This window comes from Oenanthe melanoleuca, chromosome 1A (assembly GCF_029582105.1).
Source record: "Oenanthe melanoleuca isolate GR-GAL-2019-014 chromosome 1A, OMel1.0, whole genome shotgun sequence".
NCBI lineage: Eukaryota > Metazoa > Chordata > Aves > Passeriformes > Muscicapidae > Oenanthe > Oenanthe melanoleuca.
The window spans coordinates 60635386-60663294 of record NC_079334.1 but is presented as its reverse complement, the minus strand read 5'-3'; the positions used below and the strand labels follow the sequence as shown (position 1 = coordinate 60663294).

General features: G+C 36.4%; 1 protein-coding gene across 1 annotated transcript in view; it reads left to right on the top strand.

Annotated features, from left to right (window-relative positions):
• Positions 1-21959, top strand: part of PCLO (piccolo presynaptic cytomatrix protein) — a 308509-nt gene extending 286550 nt beyond the window's left edge. The window contains exons 24-26 of the mRNA XM_056516399.1: positions 11635-11769; positions 12385-12530; positions 16960-21959. Coding sequence (XP_056372374.1) covers positions 11635-11769; positions 12385-12530; positions 16960-17100 — 422 coding nt within the window. The 3' untranslated portion in view covers positions 17101-21959. The remainder of the gene's footprint in view (positions 1-11634; positions 11770-12384; positions 12531-16959) is intronic.
• Positions 21960-27909: the final 5950 nt, after the last annotated feature.

The window sequence follows — 27909 nt, the reverse complement described above, 5'->3', positions numbered from 1 at the left end:
TAAAATGGCAATGCTGTAGAGTTTTTAAATATTCTTTACTTCATCAAGGCTCCTTTTGTGGTTAATCCTCAGTATCTTTCTTTAGTTCATGTAAACCTGGAGTTTTAATAAATCTGTGTATCACATTTTTATTCAACCTTCTCTCTTACAATATGAAATTATTTCTGAATAAGTAAAAAATGAAGGAAAATATATGTTCTTGTTTCCAAAATCTGTCTTCATTTTTAGTTTAAAACACCTCTCCCCCCCTACTTTACTTTCTGTTCTAAATTGTTTGAAATTGTAAAGAAAACCTGTGCAGTTCCTTCAGGTATTGGAATCATATTCATGGATGATGATTGTAAATGCAATGCTATACTTTGTTATAAATTAATAATGAGTATACAACAGTAATAGCTTGGTTTATTTCCCATATCCCAGGTAGTTCACATTTCAAAACTCAACAGATTAGTTTTAAATAACATTATGCAAAGAATCAATGCTGCACTTTCTTTTTGTGAGGTCTTGCAACACCCAACTTTCAATTTCCATATGCACAGCTTTGATTTTTAAATGTAAATTATGGGAAAGACTTCAACAGTCATCTTCAAAAGAGCAGTATTAAATCTTGGAGGTTCTTGAAAAAATCATGAGGATTGGCCTCAGTGCTTTAAAGTCTATGAAGCATTAACTCTCAAAACAACTTTTTCAATTGCCAGAAAGTAAACCTACAGGAGATGTCAGAGCATTAGCTCACTATGAGATACTCCTTTCTATTCATAATTTTAAAAAATCAGCTGATTATAAAAGTTCTATTGTATGCATACTGCCCAGAGCAGAAAAGGATTTTCAATTAGTTACAAAATAGTTGGGTTTTTTTTTAATCTACAGATAAATGGGGTATGCTTCAGCAACTTCAGAAAATTTCTAAGCCAGACAGATATAAACACCAACAGATGTGTGCTTTCTTATTCACCTTTTCTGGTGCACATAATTTTGTGAAAACTTTCATCAGAAAAGTTTTCCAGTTGCAGTTGGAATTGATATAAAATCCAGGTGAAGGCCAAGAAATCATATGTGGGGCTCCTAATTCCAAAATGGCATTACCTCTTTTCTGTGTGGTGCCAGGGAGAGGTCCCAGCATCTGAGAAGGATCAGTCTCTGGCTTTTTTTTCACTAAAAAGTCTTGAAAAATATTTTAGGTGATCATATTGAAAATTTTCAGTCTTTCACTATAAATCATTTCCCCTTGCATCTCTGCTCCAATTTGTCATATTCTCCCATGACTAAATATTAGGTCCTTCTGTTTTACTAAAATCCATAATTTCCAGCTCACCTTTCTTTGTGAGAGGACTTCTACTCTCTCTCCCATTTCCCACCAAGGTTCAGAAACTCAGAAACATTTGTGACATTTTCACCTCTACAAAAGATTATGACCTCTTCTGAAATATCATTTTGTTCACCTGGAACATGGTCTTAAAATTTTGAGCTTTGCCATTGTTTTTTGTATTACATATAATTCCATATAATTATATGTGTTACATATAATTAACTGGTTTCTTACCAGTTCATGAACCCTCTAAATAGGAACACATTTTCCCTTTCTCTTTTTTTTTCCACCATTTCAGTCTTCATCACAAATCTCTGAGTGGATTTGCATAAGTGCTGTACTCTCCCTGTACTTTTTCTTCTGCTCTAGCTTTTTATATAATATTTTTTATTCAAACATATCTCTGTGGAGTTTAGCCATACACATCTGTTCAACAGTGCAGTGAAATACCAACTGTAGGATATGTCTGTTATAGCAGCTTGAGGGAATCAGCATTGCATGAGATAAAGAATAATGGCACTGCTGAGTGCTGAATGAGAGGGAAAATGTAAAGCATGCATTCCAATGAAAAACAGGTACATTAGTCTAAAGATTTCTGGTGGAAGGTCAAAAACTAGGGAGAAAAAAAAAAAATAAAAGAAAAAAAAAGGGGGAATTTGATAGAAGACTCCAGGCAGGAGCCAAAAGGTAAATTGATATTTCTCCAGACTGGCAACTCTAGGAATTATGTCCACATTACTGTAAGGTGCTTTCAGGCATCAGTTCTCCACAGACTATAGAACTCTGAATTCTGCATAATGCTATGGAATACTCTGAAGAACATTTCTGTTCATCCCTCCTGAGCAAAATTTGGATTAACAGAGTTGTTTTTTTTTTTAGTTTTGACGAGCTGATTCTGTATTTATCCTGATTAATGGAAAGGATCAAATTCCATTCCTCTGTTGGACAGATTATGCAGGTGGTAGAATCCCAGTAGTGATTACAAGTATTCATTCCAATGCTAAAATTTCCTAGGTTCTCTACAGCCAGCCCCAAAATACTCTGATGGTCCTGGAAGACAGATTTGGTTTTCTTTTGTGCATTAGTCACAATGAGCTTTGTTAGAATTATTACAGCTCTTGCTGTCACAGAGAACAGGCAACGTCTCATATTCTTCCTATTAGCAACAATAATTTCAGTAATCATCCTTATTTAATGAGAGAGAAAGATCATCTCAACAGTGGGCTGCTACCACTGCACCAGGTAACCCAAGTACACAGAAGGAAATCTATTAAGATAAGAGCATACCTGTCTTCCACATGAACAGTCAGTGCAGAAGCTTTTGCTCTGGTACCCAAGCTGTGCAGCACACACGGCTCTGCTCTCCAGTGTGTAGCTCCAGGGAGGTATGAGCAAGACTTTAAGCATATTTCACTGAAACTGCCTCAGAGCTGCAGTATAAATCTGAGGGGGAATCTGGAAATCATGATGTGAGGAGTGAATAGGCACGATCCTACCAAAAATTTTCATCTGCAGCTATCATGATAATGTGCCTACTAGGTTTACAGCACAAAAGAGTGCTAACATATTGTGTTATCTTGGCTGTGTGTATGGATGTATTTGTGTACACAAATGCCATCTTCCACCTCCTTCTCAAAGAAAGCCTTATAGAGTTACATATGCCACCATGTGTTAAGTAATTTTTTTTTGTGGGCTATAAATGACTTGGCCAAGCTGTGAAATGAAACAGCTTGTTCCACTGCACTAACAGTGCAGGCTCAGTGCTTATTGTCTGTGCAGTAAATGTTCAATGAGTCACTCTCCAAACGAAGCCACATCATATGTGCTTCTTACACAAAGTCCTGTTCACTGTGTGCACATCCTTGTGATAGGACAGCTTTATGACAAAGGGAAAATACCAAAATATACTAGTATTTGCACTTTTAAGTCAGAAAACAGTGGTATTTTTTCCAATTTGATTATCACTTTTAAAAACTTCAGCCTGACTAATAAAACTAAGCCTGTATTAGACACTTAGGTAACATCTACTCCTGAAGTTAGAGTTTTACCTTTGAACTAGTTTTCTATTAATTTTTCCAATGAAATAAATTCTTTTAAAACATGCATCGAATTTTATTGATCCACCTTTGAAGATTCTTTTTTTCACTAGACTATATGCCCAAAACACTACAAGGAATGTAAACTCACTACTTAAACAACCCTCTGCCAAAGCAAATAGGGAAGTTTCTGAGTGTTCCTGTTATGCAACACGTTCTTGGTTTACACTCAAATGCAATATGACTGTTTTTGCTTCTACCTGACCCACCAGTTCAGCAGACATTATATAAATAATCTTTCTTTTCATGTCATTCTGCCCACTTTTGACTGGTCAAAAAGTTTCCTAACAGAAAACTAATTTTTTTTGCAAATGCAACCTGCAAGCACTTTAGTTTCATTACTTTCATTTTTAGCTGGTTTTTTTTGACGAAATACATTGTTCTTAAAACTTTTTCCAGGCATTCCATGTATTTTAATTCAGGTTGGTGAATATTTGCTTACATCCCAAGTACAAAACATTCTGTTCAAATTATTTGTCTCTCTTTGGATTCCCAAAAGTAAATACAATAAATGCAAAACCTACATGGTAATCTAGTTTTTCCTTTCCTGATATTATATTACATAAGAATTTTGAATTATATTTATAATTATTTTATTCTCTTTATTATCTCTTTAAGGACATTTTCCATTATCTCTTGCTACCATCCATATGACTAATTTTTCTCCCCTTAAAGTTCTTATATTATTTCCACTACACTTTCATCATATTGTGACATAAGACAAATGGACTTTAATCCATTTCCTAGGATTTCCACTGTTTCAAGCCAGAATATCTAATTTCTCAAAATAAAGTGAACACAATGGATAAATAAATCTGTTGTGATATTCACATCTTCCTATGTATATTCAGAGTGAGAAGGTGTAAAAAAAATTTTTCATTGTTTTGACACAGAAAGTGAAGGCTGTCTCAGAAGGGATTTTGTCATTTCAGCCTATGTTATTGAACTCTCAAATTGTTGTGTATAAAACTAGAAAAAGATAAAAATGTCTTTACCATGAGAGAGGGAAAGTAGCTTAAAATCTGACATTTTTAAATGAGAACCTCAGCAAATCTAGCAAAATCCTCCCAGTTTTTGTATAGGTGAGACTCATTTTGTGTTCTCATACTGACATGGAAAAAAACTGCAGACTCAGTCATCCTACTTTAACAAAATATTGATGCTGTGCTATACAAAGATTATTGTAGCATTGTGCAAATACTTTACTGAACTGGGTAAGCCAAATTCAGACTTTTACAGGCAGTTTGCAATTTTTTTCTCTCTTTACCTTGGTAAAGCTGCAGTAGAATAAGTTTCAATATTCAAGGTTTAGGTTGCTCTGTATGTACAACATCAGTTTTCTTCTTCTCCCTGTATGAACTCTTTTTTTATACAAAAAGCCAGGGCAAAGTGTGCCTTTCATCATCAAAATTTCAGATGTGCAGTGGTAAGCCATCTTTTATGCAGCTGAATCTGCAGCGTCTGATATGTCTCATTATGTAAGATGCTAAAATTATGAGGACTATGAATAGATATTTAGACTTGGGCAGTGATTTATGGTGAGGATGAAAGGAAACAAAGGTGGCTGAAGAGAGTTTTTCCTTCTGAGATGGCACAGTTTTCACTTTCAGATACAGAATGCACCTATCTTTGAAGTTCAAGTAAAACCACAAGAACAATTTCAACCATCATTTTAGCTTTCCATCAAGTTTTAGCTTGTTCTAAAGTTATGGAAAATTATGGAGCTTAACATTTTAATTTTGATACTTTTAGTCTCGTTTCATTGGCTAAAAACCTGTTTTCTAAATGAAAGCCATTAACTCACCTCTCAACTAATACTTTAAAAAAAATGCAGGCACCTCCAAAGGCATTTATCCATCCAAAAATCAAAAGCTTAAAAAATTATTATCCCTACTGCCTACAAAATTCAGGGAGTTTGCATTAGACATAAATACTTCCTTATGATTACCCTGTCATTAGTTTCCTGTTCTAAATCAGAAATAAATTTTGGGAAAATCTGGCATTTGATGGAATTGCAGTGAGGGTGTTGATAGAATTATCAGTTTAGAACACAAGAATTCCCTTCCACGGGAGTTGAAGATATAAATAAGAGATAATCTAGCAGGATGTACTATGAGTTAGTTGTGTAAATATCTTGAATTCCCTTATTTCATTTTCTTTCTCTGTGTAGCTACTATAAGTCAAATGTATACAGGTATTCTGTGTTCATCTTCATTGTTGAAATTAACCTGTGGAGTAGTTTCTGATCATCTAGATTTGATATTTACAGATCTCATTATTTTCCCTCATTTATTCCAAATATCTCTATGGTATAGGGACAAGTCTGGCCAGATTATTGGAAAGGAAATCTTACTGGAGAAGCCTCTGATCCCCTATACTCTAATTTAGTTTACTGGCTTGAGCAACTTCTGATACAAGTGAAATTTTTTCCTCAGATTCACCTCCTCCAACATCATTCCTTCATCATACTCTTCCCACTGCCTCACTTTTCCTACAACATTTTAGACAGTCACACAACAGAAATAGAGCTGGTTGAAAGTGGATTGGTACAAGAACATATCTTTATTTTTCATATTTGAGCATATTGTGAAGTGTTAGTTTATTTTAGTGTATTTTATTATCAGTGTTATTTTCCCACACATCACATCACTTTAGTTCAAGAGGTTTTACATATGGTATTAATGCACAGTCAAAACTGAGTTTTCAAAAATTTTCTTTTTTTTTTTTTCTTGTTTGTTTGTTTGTTTTGGTTTTTTTTTTTTTTTTTTTTCAAAAAAGATAAATAAAACCTATGAAAGGGAGGCACACACAGAATGACCAATAAATGGAACAGAGTTTATATTTTTTTCTGGAAAACATTCCACATTTCAATAGGCAAAGAACTTTCTCTGTTTTCAAAATATATTTTGTATGACATGTTTTTTTACCTAAAATAAGGATTTGGGACACACAGGCTAAATTTCTGCACAAGTATACTTAAATTTCTCTCGGCAGTGAGCCTGCTAGGTCTGACAATCACAACATAAAGCTGTTGGCTTCATGTGCCTGAGCCCCAGACACAGCCACCCTCAAAATTGTAAATTGTAAATTGTAAATTGTGTTTGCTGCAAGCAAAGTTCCTGAGTTCTGCTCCTCTCCCCCATTATACAATTGCATGTGCATCACATCCAAGGGCACTGGGAGATATTAATGAAAGACCTTTGCTCATCTCATAACTGATAGCCTGTCCTCAGCAATCCACAATGCAAGGGAAGGAGAGGGAAGGAGAAAAGAGAGGAGCTCCTTGGGCTCCTGTCTGCTCCCACCACAGAGCATCCCTGTTCCCAGAGGAGTGGAGCTGAGCTTGCAGCCTCAAGAACGGCTGCCTGCAGTGTCCCTCCTGTGTCAGGTAAGGGACAGAATAAATCAAACACCGAGCCCTTCTTTTATAACACCACATAGCCTTTCCAGGCGCAGATTAGAGAAGACTCTGAACACATTAGGCACCCTTAGAACCTGTGGCTCCTCTTCAGAGCAGAGGCAGATAAATACAACCTTTCCCTGAGATTCATTTTTTCTCATGAGCTGTTGATTTCACTGTGAAGAGCAAACTGAGGACTGCATTGCAAGAGGAGCAACAAATTTCAGAGCATATTCAACCTCATATTTATTGAGATGGACCCATGGTAGTAATCCCAACACATATTTAAAGCACTGTGACAGGAGGAAGTAGTAGGTGAGACAGGAGGAACCCTGATTTTTCTTACCGCAGGAAAAAATTGAATATAAAACCAGCCTACAAGAGAAAACTGTGGCAATTTTCATAGAGAAAGAAATATGTGTGCAAAATACAAGCAGCTGGTACTGCAAGTAACTTGTGTGATGGTTAAAAAAAAAAAAAAAGAGAGAGAGAGAAAGATTTGCTTATAAAGGTTTTGGCTGGTATTTTAAAATCTTGATATATGTACGTTTAAAATTGTACTAAATACATTTGCTTTACCTTCAGTTGGAGTTGTTTAGCTCTAATACTGAATTATATATAATATATATATATATATATATATATATATAGCCTAGTATTTGCAGTAATACTGAATTATTTATTGCAATAAGATCATGTTATCTTGTTTTTCTGAAGCACAGCTGTCTGCTGGAGGACGAATTTCTGTTTCTTAAAATAGCATTTAAGGAATCCAGCAGAAACCTATTTCTTGGTACAACAGCACTGTGTTAGACAGAAAAATATATCTGTACAAGCTTCATGGGTTACTGTGGAGACATTCTTGACAGTGGCAAGGTCCTCATCAGCCTTCCTAAGGCTTTGTGTTTTCTCCTGGGACTACACTCCAAAGTCCTGTCTATGTTTGCACGATCAAAGTGTCTCTCTTCACAGGAAACCTAATCCCAGTTACTGGATCCAAACAACTCTAAGAGGTGCTATTAACTCCATCTCTGAGAGTTAGATCTCTGAGATTTAGAGCTAAGATCACAGAAAGCTACTAAGGAACATGGGTCTGGTGAACCCGTGTTTTTGTGTTGTCTTTAATCATGTCCCATATTTTAAAACTGTTATTTTGTCCTTTTTAAATTGAAGTTATCAAGACTTGGATTAGAATCTTGGATTACTTAGATTTCATTACATGCTATTATATAACTGTCTAAATATTACAAACATATCCTAACAGAACTGAATATAAGATTTTATTTAAGATCTACAGCTACATAGGGTTATTTGATCTGCTTGATAATATTTTCCCCCTTGTATTTTATGTTTAATTCCACTGCTCTAGTACCCCCCAGTCACTTTTCTGGAATAGGAGAGCCCATACCATTTTATACACAATTATGAAACAAAATGTCAGTTTATGTATTTTCCTGGTTCTGTTTTCTGGCCATCTGGCATCCATTCAGGAAATTACTCAAGTATGATGTTTATCAAGTAGCAGCATTTAAGCATCTTATATTTAAATTTCCACGTTTAACCTACTCATACATTATCCATCTATGTGAAAATACAGTCAATATCAGAAAGCAATTCAACTTATTCTAAGATAAAAGTGCAAGTTATCTCAGAACTTTACATTTGCACAATTGAACTGAATAAAATCCCTGCAATTCTGCAGTGAGATTTACTTGCTTGCTTAATGCATTGCTGAATTAGCCTTGATAACACAGAATGATGGAAGGCAACTACTTGCTTCTGTCTTGGGTAATTCTGTTTGACAGCAGGCATTTGATTAAAAAGGAATGGGAGCACAATCCATACTTATCAATCTCTGGAACTGACAACAACACTGCAGATGACACATCCTGTGATTTACAACAGCAGTCAATTAAAACTAATAGCAAAACTAATTAACCTTTCACAATGCAGAATGTGACAGTTCTACTAGAACAACAGCTTTGGTGTTGCCATAACCACAGCAAATTTAAAGTCCTTGACTTCTCAAATGCCTTGCAGCAATTTTGTTAATAATTACCTTTTTTAATTGTTAATGAATTAATAATAAATATGGTCCCCTAAAAAAGGTGTGCAGTCATTAAAAAAAAACAACACCACAGATTTTTTAATCCTATGTATAGATATTTAAGAATTGGTTGCATGCAGTTGGTATGTTGCAAAAGTGAGCACAATAATGCTGTGCATGGCTGTGGTCCTCTTGTGGTATATCAGTAAATGTGCATTTGATACATATGAAACAGGTAAAATATCACACTAATTCAGTTTAAATATCTCTTACCCTTTTCAATTTTTACTCTAGCGTATGGTTGTAGAACGTCTCTTTTTCACTCCTTGTTTCCTGAGCTAAATTAGACAGTAATTTTTTTAGTGCTTTTCTATATGCTTCCTTACCACCGTGATAATCCTGCTTTGCACCTCTTTCATCTGAAAATAATTTTTATTCAGGAAAACGTTACTACTCAAGTTAAAAATTGATTTTCACTTCCTTGGGAAACCATATTAGAACTTCCCTAAAAAGATATCCAACATTGCCTTTTCAGAGTTGTATTGTAGCATTTATCATCATCCAATGTACCAAAGTACCTGCATCAGTCCCATTCTCACATCACTTATGACTGATGCTTTCTAAACTTGTATAAGAAGGCAAAAGGTTGTTATTGGGTGCTGTGTATTTTAATTTATTCATACTAAAGCAACTCTTGGGGTTATCCAATCCCATGACACCCTGAGGAAGTTTATTTCTGTCACACTGAACATGTGACACATTCATATTTAGCTCAGCCCACTGTGAACTCTCACCAGCTCTTAGATGGTTCACTATTAACCATTCCCTTCATCACTATATCTCTCATTTTCCTTAAAAGAATCAACTCTACCAAACAAGGCACATCTGCTCTATTTTTGCACACCCAACAAAGGAAAGATGTAATGAATATATATGAGAAAGGGGGAAAAGCTAAACAATAGGAGGAATAGGAATCCCCTCTGAGTCTACAAAACTCTGGTGGGTTTGGAAGTCGTGATTCATTTTAGTGCAAAGTTTCATAAGGCTGCTGTTAAGGCTCCTTCCCTCATGCTGTGGGAGAAATGAAAATTAGTATGGAAGCACAAGAAAACTCAGATCCTTCATGTGTTTGCAGCTGTAGGCTATTGTTTTCCTCACGATGCTTAAATAGTGAAGCAGGATTGCTTGTCCTAAAAAGTATCTGATGCTGTAGAATAGACCATGGAAAATTTCCAGATGCTGAGAAATAGTGTTGGAATATTCAAATATTATTTGCTGGAAGCATATATTCTTTTATCTGGCTCACAGCATCACAAATGGCAGGCAAACCACCTCATCTCATCCTAAGTTTAATGCACACTTAAATGAAAAAGGAGGCACTAAAGCATTTAAGATTAATTTCTAACAACCAATGCAAATAGAGCTCCAATGCAAATTAGAGTTTTGTTATTACACTTTTTCTCATGATCTCTCAAGCTATTTTAAGTAGAAAAAAATAGAATTGATATCTGTGAAACAGAAGCTGTCATTTTTAGAGGGTGTTATTAAAATTTGTTTATACATTTGTGATACAAGAAGTAATCTTTACATGCCACTTGGCAACTCAACACTCTTTAATTGAGAACCTTCTCCAGATGTATCATAATTGTTTACTTTCTGCAGAGCTACTTTGCACCTTACAACATCTTGGCACAAGCTTCTGGAATTTCCAGTGAAGTGTTAAATCCTGCTGGCACCAAAAACTACATCCCAGTGGCTTTACGGTTTCATTTCTTTTGAACTAATGTCAAAAGAGAAGAGAAAGGTGAAATGATATTTTCAGTAGCAGGACAATAGATACAGAAGCACAACCTCCACTATGACATGATGTTAGTATAGAGAGAATTGAGCTGAGGATGCTCTGCTCCCACCCCCCTACGCATTTAGAAGATACAGCCCTGCTCCACTCTGCCTGGCTTGTGGGAGGACAGGCAGAGAAAAGGCAAAATAGCTTTGTCTGCATTTCCTTCTGTGCCTTCTCTCCATCTCTGAACTGACTTGGAGAGAAATCCATAAAATGTTGAAATAATGGGCCTGTATTTCTACCCACATAAGCAGAGAAATTACCTTTACTTTTCAAGGTCAGTCTAAGCACTTCCCTTGAAACTGTGTGAATGATATTGCTCCATGTATGTAGGAAGGTGAAATTAAATGCTGACTTCACCAGTCTTACTTCATTGCCTTTGAATATCTGACTTTTAACACTCTCTTGAAAGTTCTCTTTCTTCTTTTCTTACTTTTTTTTTCTTTTTATAACAAGATAACTTCAGAGCTTTGTAGTAAATGTTTCTGAAAAGGTGATTTTCAGTGACCGTTATGTGACTGGTAATGATTCCTAGAGAAATTTCTGTTCTTGGGAAAAAAGCTTCACTGAGGCAAATACATTCTGAAGCATATAATCTAGTTATACAGGTGTATGGCATGTACCTACCATTTACTCATCCAAGCTATACATCATCCTTACTTAAAACTATGAGCTATAAGTATAGCTAAAGAAACTATAAGGGGGAAAAAACAACTAAAAAAACAAAATCGAAATTAAATTAAGCAAGCAAACAAACAAACAAACAAAAACAAAAAAACAAACCAAAACACAAAAAAACCAACAAAAAACTCAAACCAAACCCAAACCAAAACAACAGCTAAAAAACCCCAAACCATAAAAGTTTACTTCTCTCCAAGTTAGAAAGATACATTCAGTTTCATTTTACATTAATGAGGGTTGCTTTTTCTGCTTTTGCAGGTAAAACACAGGTTATGGGTGAAATCAAGATTGCATTAAAGAAGGAAATGAAGACAGATGGAGAACAACTGATAGTAGAAATCCTTCAGTGCAGAAATATCACATACAAATTTAAATCTCCAGATCATCTTCCAGGTATCATTAAGAAAACAGCTTCATGATACTTTGAAAACATTAAGTAGGTTGTATCTTAAGTCATTTAACATCATCACTAAAATGGAAAAGAAAATTGCTTCTTAGTCAGGATGACATATCCTACAGGATTCTTTTTGAAGTGCTTCTTTTCTCCTATGAGCAACTTTAATGAAAGAAAAACATTTTGCAGAAGAAAATTAACTCTCAGAAGTTAATCCTCTTTTTAGTTTACTTTTTATTTTTAAAAATTAATCAATTTTTAATATTAGTAAAAATTATAAATCCCTAGGTTTTCAAAGAACAGTAATAACTAGTAGAGGATTATATTTTTGTGAAAAAGCTTTTTAAAAACAAAAACCTCATGTTCATAATTACATTTTCTTACATAGATAAAGATATCAAGGTATTTTTTTCCTTTCATGCCAGTATTAGAAACACAAAGTAATTCCTTTGGGTTTAGTGGGATGGGTTCATTTCTACACCATGTGAATGAGAACAGAATATGACTTTGGAAAATATAATTTTTTTCACAAAAATTCCCCTCTGTTGAAATCATTAACAACAGTGATTATTTAAAAGCTTCTGTATTTAACTCATTGAATTATTCTTCCCCAGACCTGTATGTGAAGCTGTATGTTGTCAATATCTCTACCCAAAAGAGAGTAATTAAGAAGAAAACCAGGGTATGCAGGCATGACCGAGAGCCTTCGTTCAATGAAACATTTAGATTTAGCTTGAGTCCTGCTGGGCATTCTCTTCAGGTAATTCTGCATTTTATTAAATACTAATTTTGGATGTTGTCTGTGCTGTGCTAGGGGCATTTGAGCTCAATCTTCTACCCCAGTTGTTTTCTGAAAAGAGAAAACTACAAAGAAAGTAACAAAGTTATATAATAATGGAAATATCAGGCTAGAGGAGATACTAAAAGATGGATTACTCCATCACACCACACTGAAGAAGGGTATTTATAGATCAGGCCTGAAAATTTTAGACTTGATCTGTTCTTAAAATCCCCCAGAGAGTGAAGTTATACATGCCTTCCAAGAATAATTTTCTATGTATTTAGAAAGTTTAGTGCAATGTCAAAATGAAATATGTAATATTTTTACATTAAGCTCACTTATCCTTAAGTATCCTCACAAAGTACAGAGGAAAACTGATTTGCCTTCTTTTTCATTTAAAAAATAGGGTTTACATTGAAAGGCTGTTATCTGTCCTCTCTGCTTATCCAGGCCAAGGCAACCAAATTTCTTTGATATCTCCTTTTGCCTAAATGCCTAATCATTTTATCATTCTCTCAATTTCTCCAACTTCTTTAAAAGTTGTGGTGCCTAGAATTTGACACAGCAGTCATAATCTCAGATGCTGAGAATTACTGGTTATGCCAAACCAGATATTCTCTGGTACATGAGTAATGGAGTTGAATTTTGTCAGTCTGTGGCACATCAAATGATGCATGAAACTGGTTCAGGAATTGTTCCTCTTCTGTGTTTTAGTTGCTTAGGCAGATCTGGTCATATGGTCAGACTTGCTTTTTTTCAGACAGGTTGGGTTCAATTTATCTACCTTCATTTATTTTCACATTAGGAGATAACAAGTATAAGCCATTATATATTCAGGCTTTCTCCAGTCAGTGGAGGGGATAAGCAATTCAAGGGGTATCTGCATGCCAGCCTTAAAAGCCAGTGGAAAGCATTGTTGGGCAGATCAGCATCCATTCAAGGAACCTTTAAATCTGTCAGACCAACCTGAATAATATAGCTACATTGTGGTGACTAAAGGTAGTCTGGATTATTTTAGTGCCTGTTATTGCTTGTATCACTAGCAATACAGTCATAATGGATGTTACTTACAAAACAAGGCCCCCAGAACAGATACTGTTGTTCCTGTGTTTAGATGTCCTAACATCTTATTGTTTCAATAGACTAAATACAAGGCTATTTAATAATTGACATTTTCTGGGAAGAGCCAAAATGATCAATAAAGTCTTGATAAAGTTTAAGAGCTCCCATAAAAAATTTGCATGCAGTGGTGGTTTGAAAAGGAAACCATACGGGGTAGACCAGTAAAGAAGAATTCACAGAGTCCTATGGAAAAATAATCTGTTTAAGGAGAGAAATAGTGAGTGACATATCCATAAGAACATGAGACTTGACAATATTTCCTCTGGAACTCTGTGATATAAAGACAAGAGGAGACTGAGGGGAGACCTCGTTGTGTTCTTCATCATGCTCCTGAGGGGAAACAGAAGGGCAGGCACTGATCTGTTCACTGCTGTCACCAGTGACAGGACTCAAGGGAACAGCCTGAAGCAGAGTCAGGAAGGTTCAGGTTGTACATCAGGAGAAAGGTTTTTACCCAGAGGGTAGTTGGGCACTGGAACAAGTTCCCCAGGGAAGTAATCATGACACCAAGCCTGACAGTTCAAAAAACATTTGGACAGCACTGTAAGGCACATGGTGTGATTCGTGGGGTACCCTGCACAGGGCCAGGAATTTGAGTCAATGATCCTGATTGATGTCTTTAACTCTGCATATTCTACAATTCTATGATTCTATGATATATGCTGGTGCTGCAAACCAGAGCCAAGAAAGAGAATGAAGGTCATAAAAGTATCCTGTAAAAGTATCAAGGAAAAAGTTTAAAACAAAAAGCTTTTCTGCTTCATGAAAATTGGAGTTTGAACTGTAAAATGTATTGTCTTCATGTATTGTGAGTGCTAAATATTTTACAGGAGAAATTTACAGATGAAAGACATCAAATTCTGTTAAATACAAATTTACTGCCTGTGAGTCAGGAAGCCAATGGTCCACATATCTTAGTAGGTATTTTTAGAGAGTGTAACTACTTAATTGCTTTGTTCTTATATTCTGCCTTATACACTGCCCTCTGCACTTTTGGAAACAAAATATTTGTCTGTAGACAGCTTTAATCTGACTCAGTGCATCTGTTTTTATGTGTTCTTCAAGCTCAACAGTCGATTTGCTCCTGTGAAAAAGCATGAACCTGGAAGATTTAAATGCTGAATTTGAGTAATGAACATTTAGGGCCAAAGAGATGGACAAAGAGATTTAGGGGAGAGGGAAGTGCAACAAACCCAGAATTTATAGAACAAAAATGGAACTGGAAGATGATGGGAGAAAATAATATCAGAGAGAGCTAGTAAGATGAGATCAAACATGATAATAATAAAAGGTACATGTATAGAGCTATGAGAACCAACCAGAGGCAGAAATTAAGATAAGGGGCTGCAGTCTAAAAATCAGTGGCAAGAGCTGTGAATATAAAAATGGGACCATAGGCTGTTGAGAGTGAAAAAAAAAAAAAAAAAAACAAAAAAAACCCAACAAAACAAAAACAAACCAAAATTAAGAAAAGCTTGAATTGTTTGGTACTGATTACCAAACAGAGTATTGGGAATAAATAAGAAAAACAAACCCTGGGGCTTAGAAACTAAGACTGGCTGATCCAGGATAACAAGACTAGAATTTAAGGCCTGGAACACAGATAAAGCAAGGGTCAGAGACATAAAAGCTAAAGAAGATAGATCCTAGGGTTCCATCTGGTAGGAGAAGGGGGAAAGACAGAACTAATGAAAAATTGGATAAATTTTTTTCTGTCCCAAAACTGTTGATTGTTTCAGAATGAAAACATTCTGTGGAAACCATTTTGACAGTTTTCAGACAAGCACGTTCCTCAGCCCCTGGCAGTTTTTTCATCAAGTCTCTGTTCCTTGGCAACTCACCTGGGACCCTTCTGGAAAGCACTAAGCTTCTGGCTCCTGGCTCACTGCAGTTAGAAATACAAAATGTCCTATGCGAGGCTAATCAGAAAAACCCAGAAGAACAAATTTCACAGATGTTCTGGTTTGGCTTTCCAGCTTCTGGGCAGTCCATTCTTCAGCAAAAAACTGAAATTAGGGACCTAAAAAGCCATCATCAGAGGAGGCAGGCTGCCTATTTTCCTCAAGGACATGTTTTCTGATGAAAGGAGTTTCCTATTAGTTCAGTACCTAAGAGTTTTCCCTTCTCAAACCCGTTCACTAGTAGCCATCAGGTATCTAAGCTGTCCAGGTTGGCAATTGATATCAAAACCAGACAAGAAAGTAGGAAGCCTATTCAGGAAAACATTTGCAAGTTTCTTCCCTTTTTAAATTTATTTTAAATTTTATTTGCAATGTTTGCATTTTTTATGTTGCTTTTCAAATCAGAATGGAAAATTTTCAAAAACGGTGTCATTCATGATTACAGGAAATTCTAGTTCTTCTACAGATCTGTTACATTTCTACTGCCATGTGGTTTCAGCAGAGAACAAAACTGTTGTGTTCTGTCATTTTTCTTCGAGCATACATCTTTGAAAATAAAGAACAAAATGCCCTTTTTTCTCTCCTGCTGGTTCATGGAGAGTGACACCCTCCTCCCATTATCAGTTATTTCCTTTGCTTGTTGCTTGTTGAGGTAACTGTGAATATTACAAACCTGCTGCTAACCCTGCCATGGAAATACAAATCTTGATCATTTCTTGGTTTTTGAAAAACTTATAAGTTAAAAAATCCACCCCACATTGTACTTGTTTATTCACTTATTTAAAAATTAAGAAAGGCTAATTTTTTTCTGAATGTGTAACTAAAAATCATGCCATGAATTATACATATTAACAAATGCATTTTGTAAGAAACATGCATAGATACACAGCATGAGACAAGTCCTTCAGAGAAGTGTATTGCTTGCATGGCACAAGCCTCTTTAGCTGGAATATGTGGTTGGATAACATTTCACTGAGACCCTTGTACACCCAGTCTGCATCAGAATTACCGAGTCTTAACAAGAGCTGCTGCTTCACTTGCACAAAGATTTATCTTGTACCATAAACTTGATCTTATGCTCACCTTTGGTAGCCAGCAGGTGAACAAATTGCTCATTAACATTCAAGATTGTCATCTTCTAATTGTTATGTCTCATGATCAGGAAACAGAAGCAGGAGAAGATGCAATTTTCACAGGGCTTTCTGTGAAGGGAAAGGTGACTCTATATAAAAAGTGATGATCAGTGTTTCTTTTCCTCTGTGTAGCATATTTGAGCTCAACATTCTCAACATCTCAACATGCTTCATGTTTTGCTAGTTGTATGTGACTGTGCACATTGATGATGATGATAATGATGATGATGATTATCATTCCTATTTTTGCAGATTCTGCTTGTCTCCAATGGAGGGAAGTTTATGAAAAAGACACTGATTGGGGAAGCTTATATCTGGCTTGACAAAGTGGATCTAAGGAAAAGAATAGTAAACTGGCACAAACTGTTGGTCAGCTCCACACAAACACACTGAGCAGAGCTGTCTGCTTAGGGCACAAAACATGCAGAGTCTGCTCTAAACAGCATCACTTCAAGAATATAGTTTGATATCATTGTGTTTAGCTAGTCTTTCAGAATACAAAGTAGAAAGGAGCAGTCTCTGGGCTACAAAGCACACTTAAATGAGGGCTAGTACACTTATTTTTGCTGCAGAACACAGCAAAAGGAGAAGAAAATCTGGGCCCAGAAGTGAAAGTGAGGCTGTTTGAAAGGAAGACTGACGGAGGGCTCACGTTGTTGGACTCTGTGAAGAGAGTAACTGTGCAGGCAATGACGGAGGCTGGAGGCAGGTGCTGACGCGAGCTCGGCTGCAGCTGCAGGTGCTGTGATGGGAAGCACAGCCTGGATTCTGTGCAAACAGAAGGAGATCATTTTATGCAAAAGCACCTAGGGTGACTGACTTTCCAAATCTCACTTATTAAAAGTGCAAAACTTGCTCCTCTGCACCTTAGGATCTCTGATAATTTGCTTTAGTGAGATTATGCCACTTGACACAAACGGCAAGGCGTTTGCAAGAGTGATAATGTTATTTAACATTACTTTTTTCCTTCTTTCTTTTTCCTTCAAAAACTATGCTGTGGAGAATCAGATCTGATTGTTTCATTTGTTTCTGTGTGTTAATACCACTCTCCTAGAATGTGATGAATAAAATTATATAAACGGTCTATAACTTGGGATGTGGTTTTAAAGAGAAAGGGCAGGTTTTAAATCACACTACATCAGAAAGATAAAATGCTGTTTCAACGTCAGTGACACTGTATTTCACCCCACCCTTTGAGTCTGAAGGCCTAAATCAGTTTGAGAATGAAGAGACTTAAGCACTAGGACTAATGCAGTTATTCCAACTAGTCCTCATGGTTTTCAGCAACCAGTCTTGTTCTGAAACTGTAGAGTGACAATGAATTATAGGCTATTTTGTGGGCACTTTGGACCAGGCCACCAGTGGCCCTCTCAATGCAGGGCTCTGTATCAACACTAGTGACACACTTGGAATCCAAGGGGAGGGCACAGCAGGGCAGCTCCTGACTGGATGCTGCTGCATCAGAATGAAGAATATCCTCTTGCTATCTCAGGTGAATGTCTGAGTATACTCCACTCAACAGCTTCTCAGATAGGAAAGAAGTAAATAAGAAGGTAATTGCAACTTTTAAGTCTGTGTCAGCACCTCCAAGCATAAAGTCCCTCTTTCAGGGCTTTGAAGCCAAGCAGTTAGCTCACTTGGGAAGAAACTACTGCCTGGCGTGGCTTAGGCTGGTTGCTGTATTTTCCCTTGTACCATGTTTGAAGAAAGGAGAGCTTTTTCTCCCATTCCTAGAAGTATAACACGTTCATTAAAACCCAAGAATCAATGGTACTAACTCCCATGTTACTCAGAAGTCATTTAATATTTCACAGCTTCAAGAAAAATTAGTTTCCCTGGAAATATGATCTCACCATCTTTGCATACTTAAAAAGAAAATGACCAAATTTCTTCATGTCAGACATTTATTTTTCTGGCCCAGAAAAGACTTTCCAATTTTCATTATATTATTTGATGTGCATTGTCTTATATTTTCTGAATATATGCAGTTTACTTCCACAGGTTGTGCAAGACCAACTGAAAATATTCTTCTGGAAAATATTATAAGCTTAACAAAAAAAAAAAGAAAAATAAAGCTTAGGTTATTAGGCAACTGAATTGACTGTGAAAAAGCTACACCGTTTAATCTGGTGACACTTCCCACATACAATTTTTGGTTTATGTTTATCAACTTACAATATCAGCGTGGAACAGGAATATGAGAAGAAACATAAAAATTATATTAATGCTACACACATCAAGGAAACTCCTGTTGTTCATAACCTGCTGGTAGCCTGCTTAACTTGCAAGCAGAGCAATTTTACCAAAATTCTATTAGCTATCTTAAAAACACAACATTACTGACAGTGGAAGTAGGATGTGTGCTTTAATGTTGAATTTTATGCTTTCACCAGTATATGTATACCCTACCTCTCATATATTTTAAGAACAGTCCTCTGGAGTTATTGTAAAAATTCTATGTTTTGATGTTGTATATGTTTTTATAAGAAAATACTTCAAAGAAAAAAATCCCCTTCTGAAACAAAAAATCCTCCGTGGATACATTTGGCATATGTGTTGCTCTCTTGGTGGGTTATCTTGCAATCCTGATGACTATACTGTGTTTGTACTTTGAAAAAGAACCTCCAGAAAAAAAAAAAAAAAAAAAAAAGTCTGTGTGAGGTGCAAGCCATGAGGTGTGCAATTTTGTGCAAACTGCTGGTGATTTTGTTCTTGCTAAGATGTGCTCCAAAGGCAGCAAGTCGCACTGGTAGTTGCTATGGAGATTTCTGAGAGGAAGGGCAGTCTCTGGCTGCCTTACTGGCATCATCTGTAATTGAGACAGTGGACAGGTGTGCTTTGCTCTCACACACACAGATGTGGCTGAGATTTTATTGAATCCTTTTGTTGAGTGGTGGGAAACAGCTGCCTTTGAGGCTAATCAGCTGTGGGCAACTGGTTTAATTCAAGCATCTTCGGTTCTCTGAACAACACTCAAAATGTTTGTGCATGTAGAAATGGCAGTTCTGGACTCCTGTCATGAATCAGAGAGCAGAGTTAGTGAGGAGCTGGCACTGCCTTGGCCAGCTGCAGCAGGGACGGGCTCTGGGGTGTCACCCGGGCTGGGCCAGTGTCACACGCTCGGCGTTCCGAGGCAGCGATGTCCAGAGCCCAGAGAACGCCACCAAAGTGTGCCAAGTTCCTCTGTTTGACCAAATTTCTAGGTTGTACTGAAATCACTCTATGCAACACAGATTCATGTTTGAATGCATAGTTTCTTTTTTTGTTGTTCGTTTGTTTGTTTTATGGATGAAGTCAGGAAAAACTCTCGTGACAGTGGTTTTTTTAAAAAACCAATCAAACAAGTACTATTAGTATTTTTTTACAGTTTTTGTATATATCTCAGGTTTTTTTTTTTTACTTTTCTCTCATTAAGTTTTGTTTCTTTTATCTGGCCAAATGTGCTTAGACGTGGCAACAGCTTTTATCATTTCTGAGTGATTGATTATTAATGAGTTCACACATTTCTATGATCGCTTTGAAGATACATATTGCAGGGAGGCAATAGCAGAGGCATTTTAACTCTTTAAATTCATTAATCCACTGAGACAACAGAAATTGAAGCTGCTTCTTAGTTCAAGCCTTGTAGAGTGGAAACAAACTGAAAAATGAGCAAAAGCACAGTGTGTGTGTGTTTACAAATGACAGGGATTTATAACATTATCATTGTTATTAGTATACATAAAATGAGCAGCAAACAGCCACTTTTTTTTCCAGTTTAAAAGCAGACATGAGAGTTTCTATGATGAATGTTAAGCTAGTTCTTTATCATTACACTTTAAAGGGATAGTATCCAGGGGCAATGAGTGCTAATTCTTTATTATTACTCACAGTTTTACATCACATGGATCCTGTATGGAAGAAACAAAAACCAATTTAAGTCAGTAACAACCAATCTGCTGTCTTGAACTGGCTTTAATCAAGACCTAGGAAATATTTAAGTTCTTTTTCTGGATGCTGGATGTTTGCATGGCTACGTTGTGGGATATGGTAGCTGGTAACCAGCTGATATTGATTCATACTTAGAGAATGATGATGAAGAGAAAGAATACATCTATTATATTGTAAGCTAGTGTGAGCCCAATAGAGATTATTTAATTAGGATTTAGTTTCATGAAGATATCATAAAGATGTTAATAGTATTTTTTTAAATTATTATTTGAATCATAACTGACACTATTTTTAACTAGTTTATTTTCATTGCTACAATTTTGAATGTCCCAGATTCATTATTTGAGTATATATCTAGATATGTACATATCTATGTGAATAGCAGAGAAAATTTGTGTGAGTGTAACTTATAAAGGTAATTAAACAGAGAGGAAATTTAGCATAAGTATCCACCTACATTATATTTAAACACTAGTCCTACATGCCCTGTGAATTTTCAGTGCACCTGGCATGCAGGATGAATTGCTCTTTATAAATACATATTGCCTTTAGAAGGAAATAGGAAGAATAGGTGAAACCGGATACTCTCTCTTTAAACCATAAGAAACATTTTAATGTTTTCTATATGTTCTGTTTTATTATTTTGAAAAAAAATAAAAAGATAAGCAAATATATTGATGAGCTCAAAATTATAACATATATAGATATCCATAATTAAAACTACATGATTTGACGAGAGTCAATTTATTAATTTGTTACCCTGTAAATAAATATACATTTTTGTAAAACAAACTGAGTTTAAATTATTAATCCCATTTGACATCCAAGCATGTGAGTGTGTCCTTATTTGATTGTATCTTATAGATGTTCAGTGATGTGCTCAGGTGCTCAACAATGGCTGACTAACATGTGTGCTGTCATGCTACAGACAACGTGTACAGCAGACACAATGTTTAAAAAAATCCAAAAAACACCAAAAAACCCTGCAAAACAACAAAAAAAAGAAGAATAGTCCTTGGGCAAATGTAATGTTTCCACAGTGAATGTTGCATGCATAGGTGGTGGTTTGTTGTTATTCATTTCATTTTGAATTTCTTTTAATTTTCATTTTGCTTCCAGAATCATCAGGAAAATGAAAACAAAACAGACTTGTTCTAAAAGTTGTAAAAACTGAAACAAAAGCAGTATGAGATTGTATAAAAATGCTTGTAAATCTGTCCCGGTTTTCACTTTATGTATAAATCCATGCCATGGTTTTGTGATTGTATACAGGATGTATCTTGAGAACTTATGCAAATTGTGCTCTATAAAGGCTGTTATCCCAGTCTGACAAATAAATATTTAAAATATCTGGTTTGGTTCTTTTTTCCTAAATAACATGAAGACTTATTTCCCTGGTTAATATTTCCCATTTTTTGACCATTGTGGCTTTATGATGCTGCTGTGCATACAGCCTGTACTCTTCTGTCCTATTTCTTCATTAGCAGACCTCCCAGATAAAACTCATTTCCCACAATTCATTTTGAAATAAAGAATGGTTCATTCATCAGAACTTCCTTCCAAACAAGTCAGAACCAGAATCACATTCAGCTTGTTGATATCTTCATACAGTTTCATCTCTGGCATCCTATATGGGCAAAAAATATATGTGCATACATCAGCACAGTTTAGGAATATCCAGGGGTTTGTCTCCTCAATGTGAATAAAAGGTGAATTAAAAATGTAGCCTAACTCTGTATCCTTGTAAGCTCCTGATGGAGACATCATAAGAAAGTATCTGATAAATCCTGGAAGTAATTTCTCTGGCTCTTTCCTCCAGCAGAAAGAAGGTTTCCAGGAACAATATATTCTAGACTTTATTATAAGTGAGAAATAATTTTCTTTAAGCAATCATTTTTTGGTACCAAATTTTACCTGACTAGTATAACAATGTTCTCCCACTGAGACTGTATTTTTGAGCCATGTTTAGATCTATATTCACTATATTTGCATAGTTTCCCTATTTGATACAAATGATTAAAAAAACCCAAACACAGTCTAAAGGGAAATAAATTGTTTTAGCCTGGCACCTGAACATATAGACTGACATTTTTTTTCTTGTGAGTTTCTTTTTCTCAAAAAATAATATAATGAGAAATAGGCAACAACTTTGAGGATGCCTCAAGAACAGAGGAGTCCCTTTTTCACCTCAGCCAATCTGCTACAGCACTGACACTGGCTGACTTCTATTGATGCCTCTCAGGAAGGAAACTCGACTTCCCAGTGCCTGCCTCAATCTCTAAGGTATGAGCTCAAGGTACTTTGGGTACCTCTCTCTGAGAAAATAGTTATGACTGCAACTTCACCCCACTCAGCCCAAATTGTCATCCATCCTCTTTTATTTTGGTGAGGAAGCCCCTGCTCAGCATACTGGATCTCTGGAAATGGTTAGAAAGCATTTCTGAAGTGTTAAGGGAGAGAGAGCTGACTGGAATTATCTGCTGAGGAAGCTGTAGGTTTATCTGAATCTAGCTCTAGGAAAGTAGTTTACACATAGAAAATCCCAGTGTCCCTTCACAGACACAGAAAGAATGGTTAAATAATGTGCTTCTTTTTAAATAATTAAAACTAGTTAACAAAAAAATGTGTTTATTTACTCAGACAACTCATCAAAGTGCAAAGTATGCATGAGCTATTATTTCCTCCCATTGCTTTTTGTGAGGTTTTACTCAGAAGCTATGATGTGAAACTGGGAATTGGGAAGTTCACAGAATGTTTTTAAAATAGGCTGGACTTAAAATTCATAGACAGAGGAGTTACTGAAAAACATACATAGCTTAGCATTCTGGATCTGAGGACAAGTTTCTTTGGAACTCCAGTGAGAATATCTTCAACATATGTCTTCAACTATATTCTTTTCATAGAATCATGGAATCATGGAGTAATTTGATCACTGGGAAAGTCACTGGAAGAGACCTTTCAAGGCCATGCAGGACAGGGCATGAGCAGGGACATCTTTGACTACAGGTTGCTACAGGTTGCTCAGATCCCCATCCTATCTGACCTTCAATATTCCCAGCAATGGGACAACTAGCATGTCTCTGGACAAACTGCTCCAGTGTGCCATCCCCCTTATTGCTAAAATTTTTCTTCCTTTTATCTATACTTTTGTTTCTTATTTTAATTCTATTATCTTTTAGTTTGAAACCATTACACCTCATCCTATAGCTACAGGCCCTACTAAAAAGTCTCTCCCCATCTTTCTTTGAGCACTGAAAAGCTGCTCTGTGATCTCTTCACAGCCTTCTCTTCTCCAGGCTGAACAACACGAGCTCTCTGCCTTTCCTCACAGATGTGCTCCAGCCCTCTGACCATGGTGGTGGCCTCCTCTGGATGCACTCCAGCAGATACACATCATATTCTGGACCCAGAGCAGGACTTGTGCTCACAGGGGCTCCCAGCAGAGGGTCAGAGGCAATTCCCTCCCTGCTCCCTTGCTTCTTGTGATGCAGCCAATATACTGTTGGCTTTCTGGGTTGCAGGTGCATATTGCCAGCTCACTTCCAGCTTTCAACCACCAGGACCTCCAAATCCTTCTTCCCAGGACCACTCTCAGTTAATGTGTATCTATAAAGGGAAATTAGGGAACTCCTCTTACTTCTTAAAGGTGATTCTCCTGACACACCTGATGCAGAAAGAGCTTAGTGCTTCTTTTCCAACCCTGCTTTATAAGCATGCACATGACACAAATTTCAGTCTGTCAGTTAAGGGTATTAATGATTTTAGGCCACGACAATAAGCAAAATAATGTATTAAAAAGTAGTAACAAATTAACAAATTATCCAAGTCTGTCACATCAGCATGCATCACTTTAAACTGGGAAAAAGCCCCAAGCAGGTAGTAATAGTTGGATGATTTATCTGTATCAGCATGGCTAAGATGGTATGTTTGTTTGCAGACAAGGACTCAAGGTCTGACAGAAGAAGGATTACTTCTAATTTGAACAGGTTAGTCATTTTGCTGCAATAGAGTGGCCATTACTTTGACCTTTCCAAGGGATCTATCTTGCTGTGTCCTTCAGATTTTCATTTAATGTATCAGGATATTTGGGTGATACAATATTACATAAGATTTTTAAGAACAGGTGAAAAAGCAAAATATGATCTTTTTGTCAGCATAGACTGTCAAATCTCAGAAGGTTTTTGGTATCTGCAGTTCAGCAGCCACAGCTAAGATAAAGATAGAAGACACTGACAGCATTTTGGGAGCTGGGATCAATACAATGTTGGTAGGGTCCTTGGTGTCTAGAGGAGCCTTGACAGTCAGGAGAAATGAGCTGATGGGAAACTCATGAGGTCCAAAAAGGCAGGTGTGCAGTCCTACTTCTGAGATAAAATCACCTGATGTAGCTGGCTGGGGCCAGCAGTGTGCCAAAACACAGGGAAGGGCTTCAGTGGGGCAAAGGCACAGAGATCCAGGCTGCTGCACAGCCCTGCATCATCTCTGCTGCAAAGGAGCCTTCAAGCCAAAAATAAACAGCAGCAGGACACCCAGCTACAAGTGGGATGAAAAAGTCAAGCAGACAAAGAAGAGCTGCAACATTGTGGTGAAAGTGGAATGGAACTAGTGCAGGGCTGAAAACTCCTATAGTCCTCTTTTTATGAGAGAAGGTAAAATATTTAAACAAAATGTCACAACGACAAACCTGCTGGGAGTTCTCCAAAACTTTTAAAAAGTGGTCTGTCCACTGTGTTGTGATTCTAACTGCTCTCATACATAGAAAGTCCTTGACTAATTTATTCCTTATTATTAAGAAACATTCCAATCCATTATTAAACTAATTTTTGAGATCATTGAATGACCATATGCTTCATGAAAACCACTAGTCATTTTGTTTAATAATTCAGATCTCCATTTCATCATGAAAACATGGAAAAATCTATTAAATTGAGGATTTAAGGACTTTGCAGATTATTTTAGGCATTCTCTGCAAATGCTACAAGGAGGAGCTCTTCTCATCTCTCCTTTGTAAATTATAGGCCTTATTCAGTCTCTTCCTCTAAGAGGAAATAAAATAAAAGAAAATCACATTTCAACCCTGTGCTCTGAAAATCAAATTAATAAAACCTGGAATAATTTAAAGAGAGGAAGTCAGAAAGAAGCTACAACTAAAGGGCATTAAGCAGTTGTTTTGACAGCAAACATCTGGAGCTTTAATGTTGTTTCTGAAGCAAATTTGGGCTGAAAACATTTGGGCAACAGCTGAGAGCTGCTTGCAACCTCTGCTCTAGCTCATTTTCATCTCGTGGCTTTGAGAATTCGGACTGCAACCTGGAGGCACTTCATTCTTGCTTCACCCTAAGCATTCAGAAGATGTAATAGGGAAAAACTACCTTATTGAAAGCTAAAACTCACTTTGTTAGAACTATATTCTTCTCAATCTCCTCTAGTGTGGCTTCAGGGCACAGCAGAATTTAGTATTGTTGTCTTCGTCTCATTACTGCATTATAGATAAAAGGATGCAGGCATGCAAACTTTTCAACAGCTCTCTCTCTCTCTCCACCAAAGTTTATTTGATGTCATCTTTATTCAGCTAATTTTGGAGGTTTCTGCTGTGTTGCTCAACAGAGTTTTTTCTTTCTAGGTGTGGTGTGTATCACACAGATGGGATCCCCCCCCCAGCTCACTCCTTGTCTCCCACAAGCATATGATGATGGTTCTTCAGCACCTTAGCTTGGATTAACCCTATATTCAACCACAGAAGAGCAGCACAGCCTTAGAGGCCTGCATTGTAGACATTTAAATTTAAGTAAAATAAATAAGTCTTAAGTATCATCACAAAATTTCAAGCCAAGGAACAGTTCTAGGAGCAATAACAGTGCCTGCTAAGAACATAAGTGATGTGGTTTAATGTGAGTAGATTGAAATCCCTTCTTCATCTAATCAATACTCTATGGTGTTGCTTTAGGAAAAAAACCCCAGAGCTACAGATTGACTTTGCTTACCACCACTCACAAAAAAAGGATTGATCTGACCTATTCAGGGCATTGCAATGACATCTAAATTTATCTGAAATTAATCCCTTTTTGTTGTTTCCTGAAAGGCCAGACTTTCTCTGTTAAGCAATTCTGTGGGTTGGCAATAATTCTTAACATATTTCAAGCCACCTAGTATAGTAAAAAGACATAAGACATGTACACTCTAAGTAGCTCAGTAGTGTACACTCTAATAGCTCATAAACACACACAAAAAATCCAAAAACAAACTGGCAATTTTCTTTTAATATTCTTTTCAGATACAGTGTAAAAATACATTTTAAAATGACTGAATGTTGCTAGTCCTGGAATCCCAGAAAGAATAATATTGCTGAATTACTTTCCTCTAAGAAAATAGTTAGTGTATGCAAGCCAAGAAACCTGGCTTGAGTCCCTGAAAAAGCAGTGTCTGGTGATGTGGATCACAGCCACATTTGCATACGGGTTTACATAAGAATAGCAAAGCAAGTCTGTGCTTTCCTAATGATGTCTTAGGGGGGAGAAAAGTAGCCTGTATACATTAAAAGCTTAGTGAAATCAATAAGCAGGCTTCAAAATTACATAAGATTTTCTTGAATAAAATCTAGTGTTTGATGGAAGAGCTCTTTTATCATTCCTGCCACAGTGATTATTAAGATATTTAAGTTTAACACAATTTTACAGACTATGTATGCTGTTTTACTGCCATGAGGCTTCTCAAAAGTGTCAGTGAGGGTGAAATTAGGTTTATCACTATCATTAAACTTATTTTATACATCTTGGTAAATATTTGAGGGCATAATAAATCAATGTGCCCACATAGAAGTCCAAAGGGCAGTATTAATCATTATAATAAGCTCTCAAAGGCAAGGCTTAATCACATAATATCATCAGATTAATAATGAAGCAGTTCTTAGTATATAGGTCAACATAAGAGTCAAGAGAAACAGAAAAAAATCTTTGATTATGGTGTTAATGAAGGAGCCATATAACAATATCATAAAATCTGATGCCCGTGGGAAAAATGATTCCTCATATCCCTTCATTACCTTGAAGAATTTTATGGACACATCTTTGTGTATGTTCCAGATAGAAGAAATAGTCTCTGTAAAATATGTTCCATTTTTTTTTTCTTTTTTTTGCAATAGTGCTTAGCATTTGGGAAAGAACATCTAGAATTGAAAGGTTCAAACTGATGCTTTCAGTTTTAACACCACCAACAGATGCAAATGCAGCAAGTGAAAATAATCACCAGTATTTTCTATTTTTCTGAGGCTCC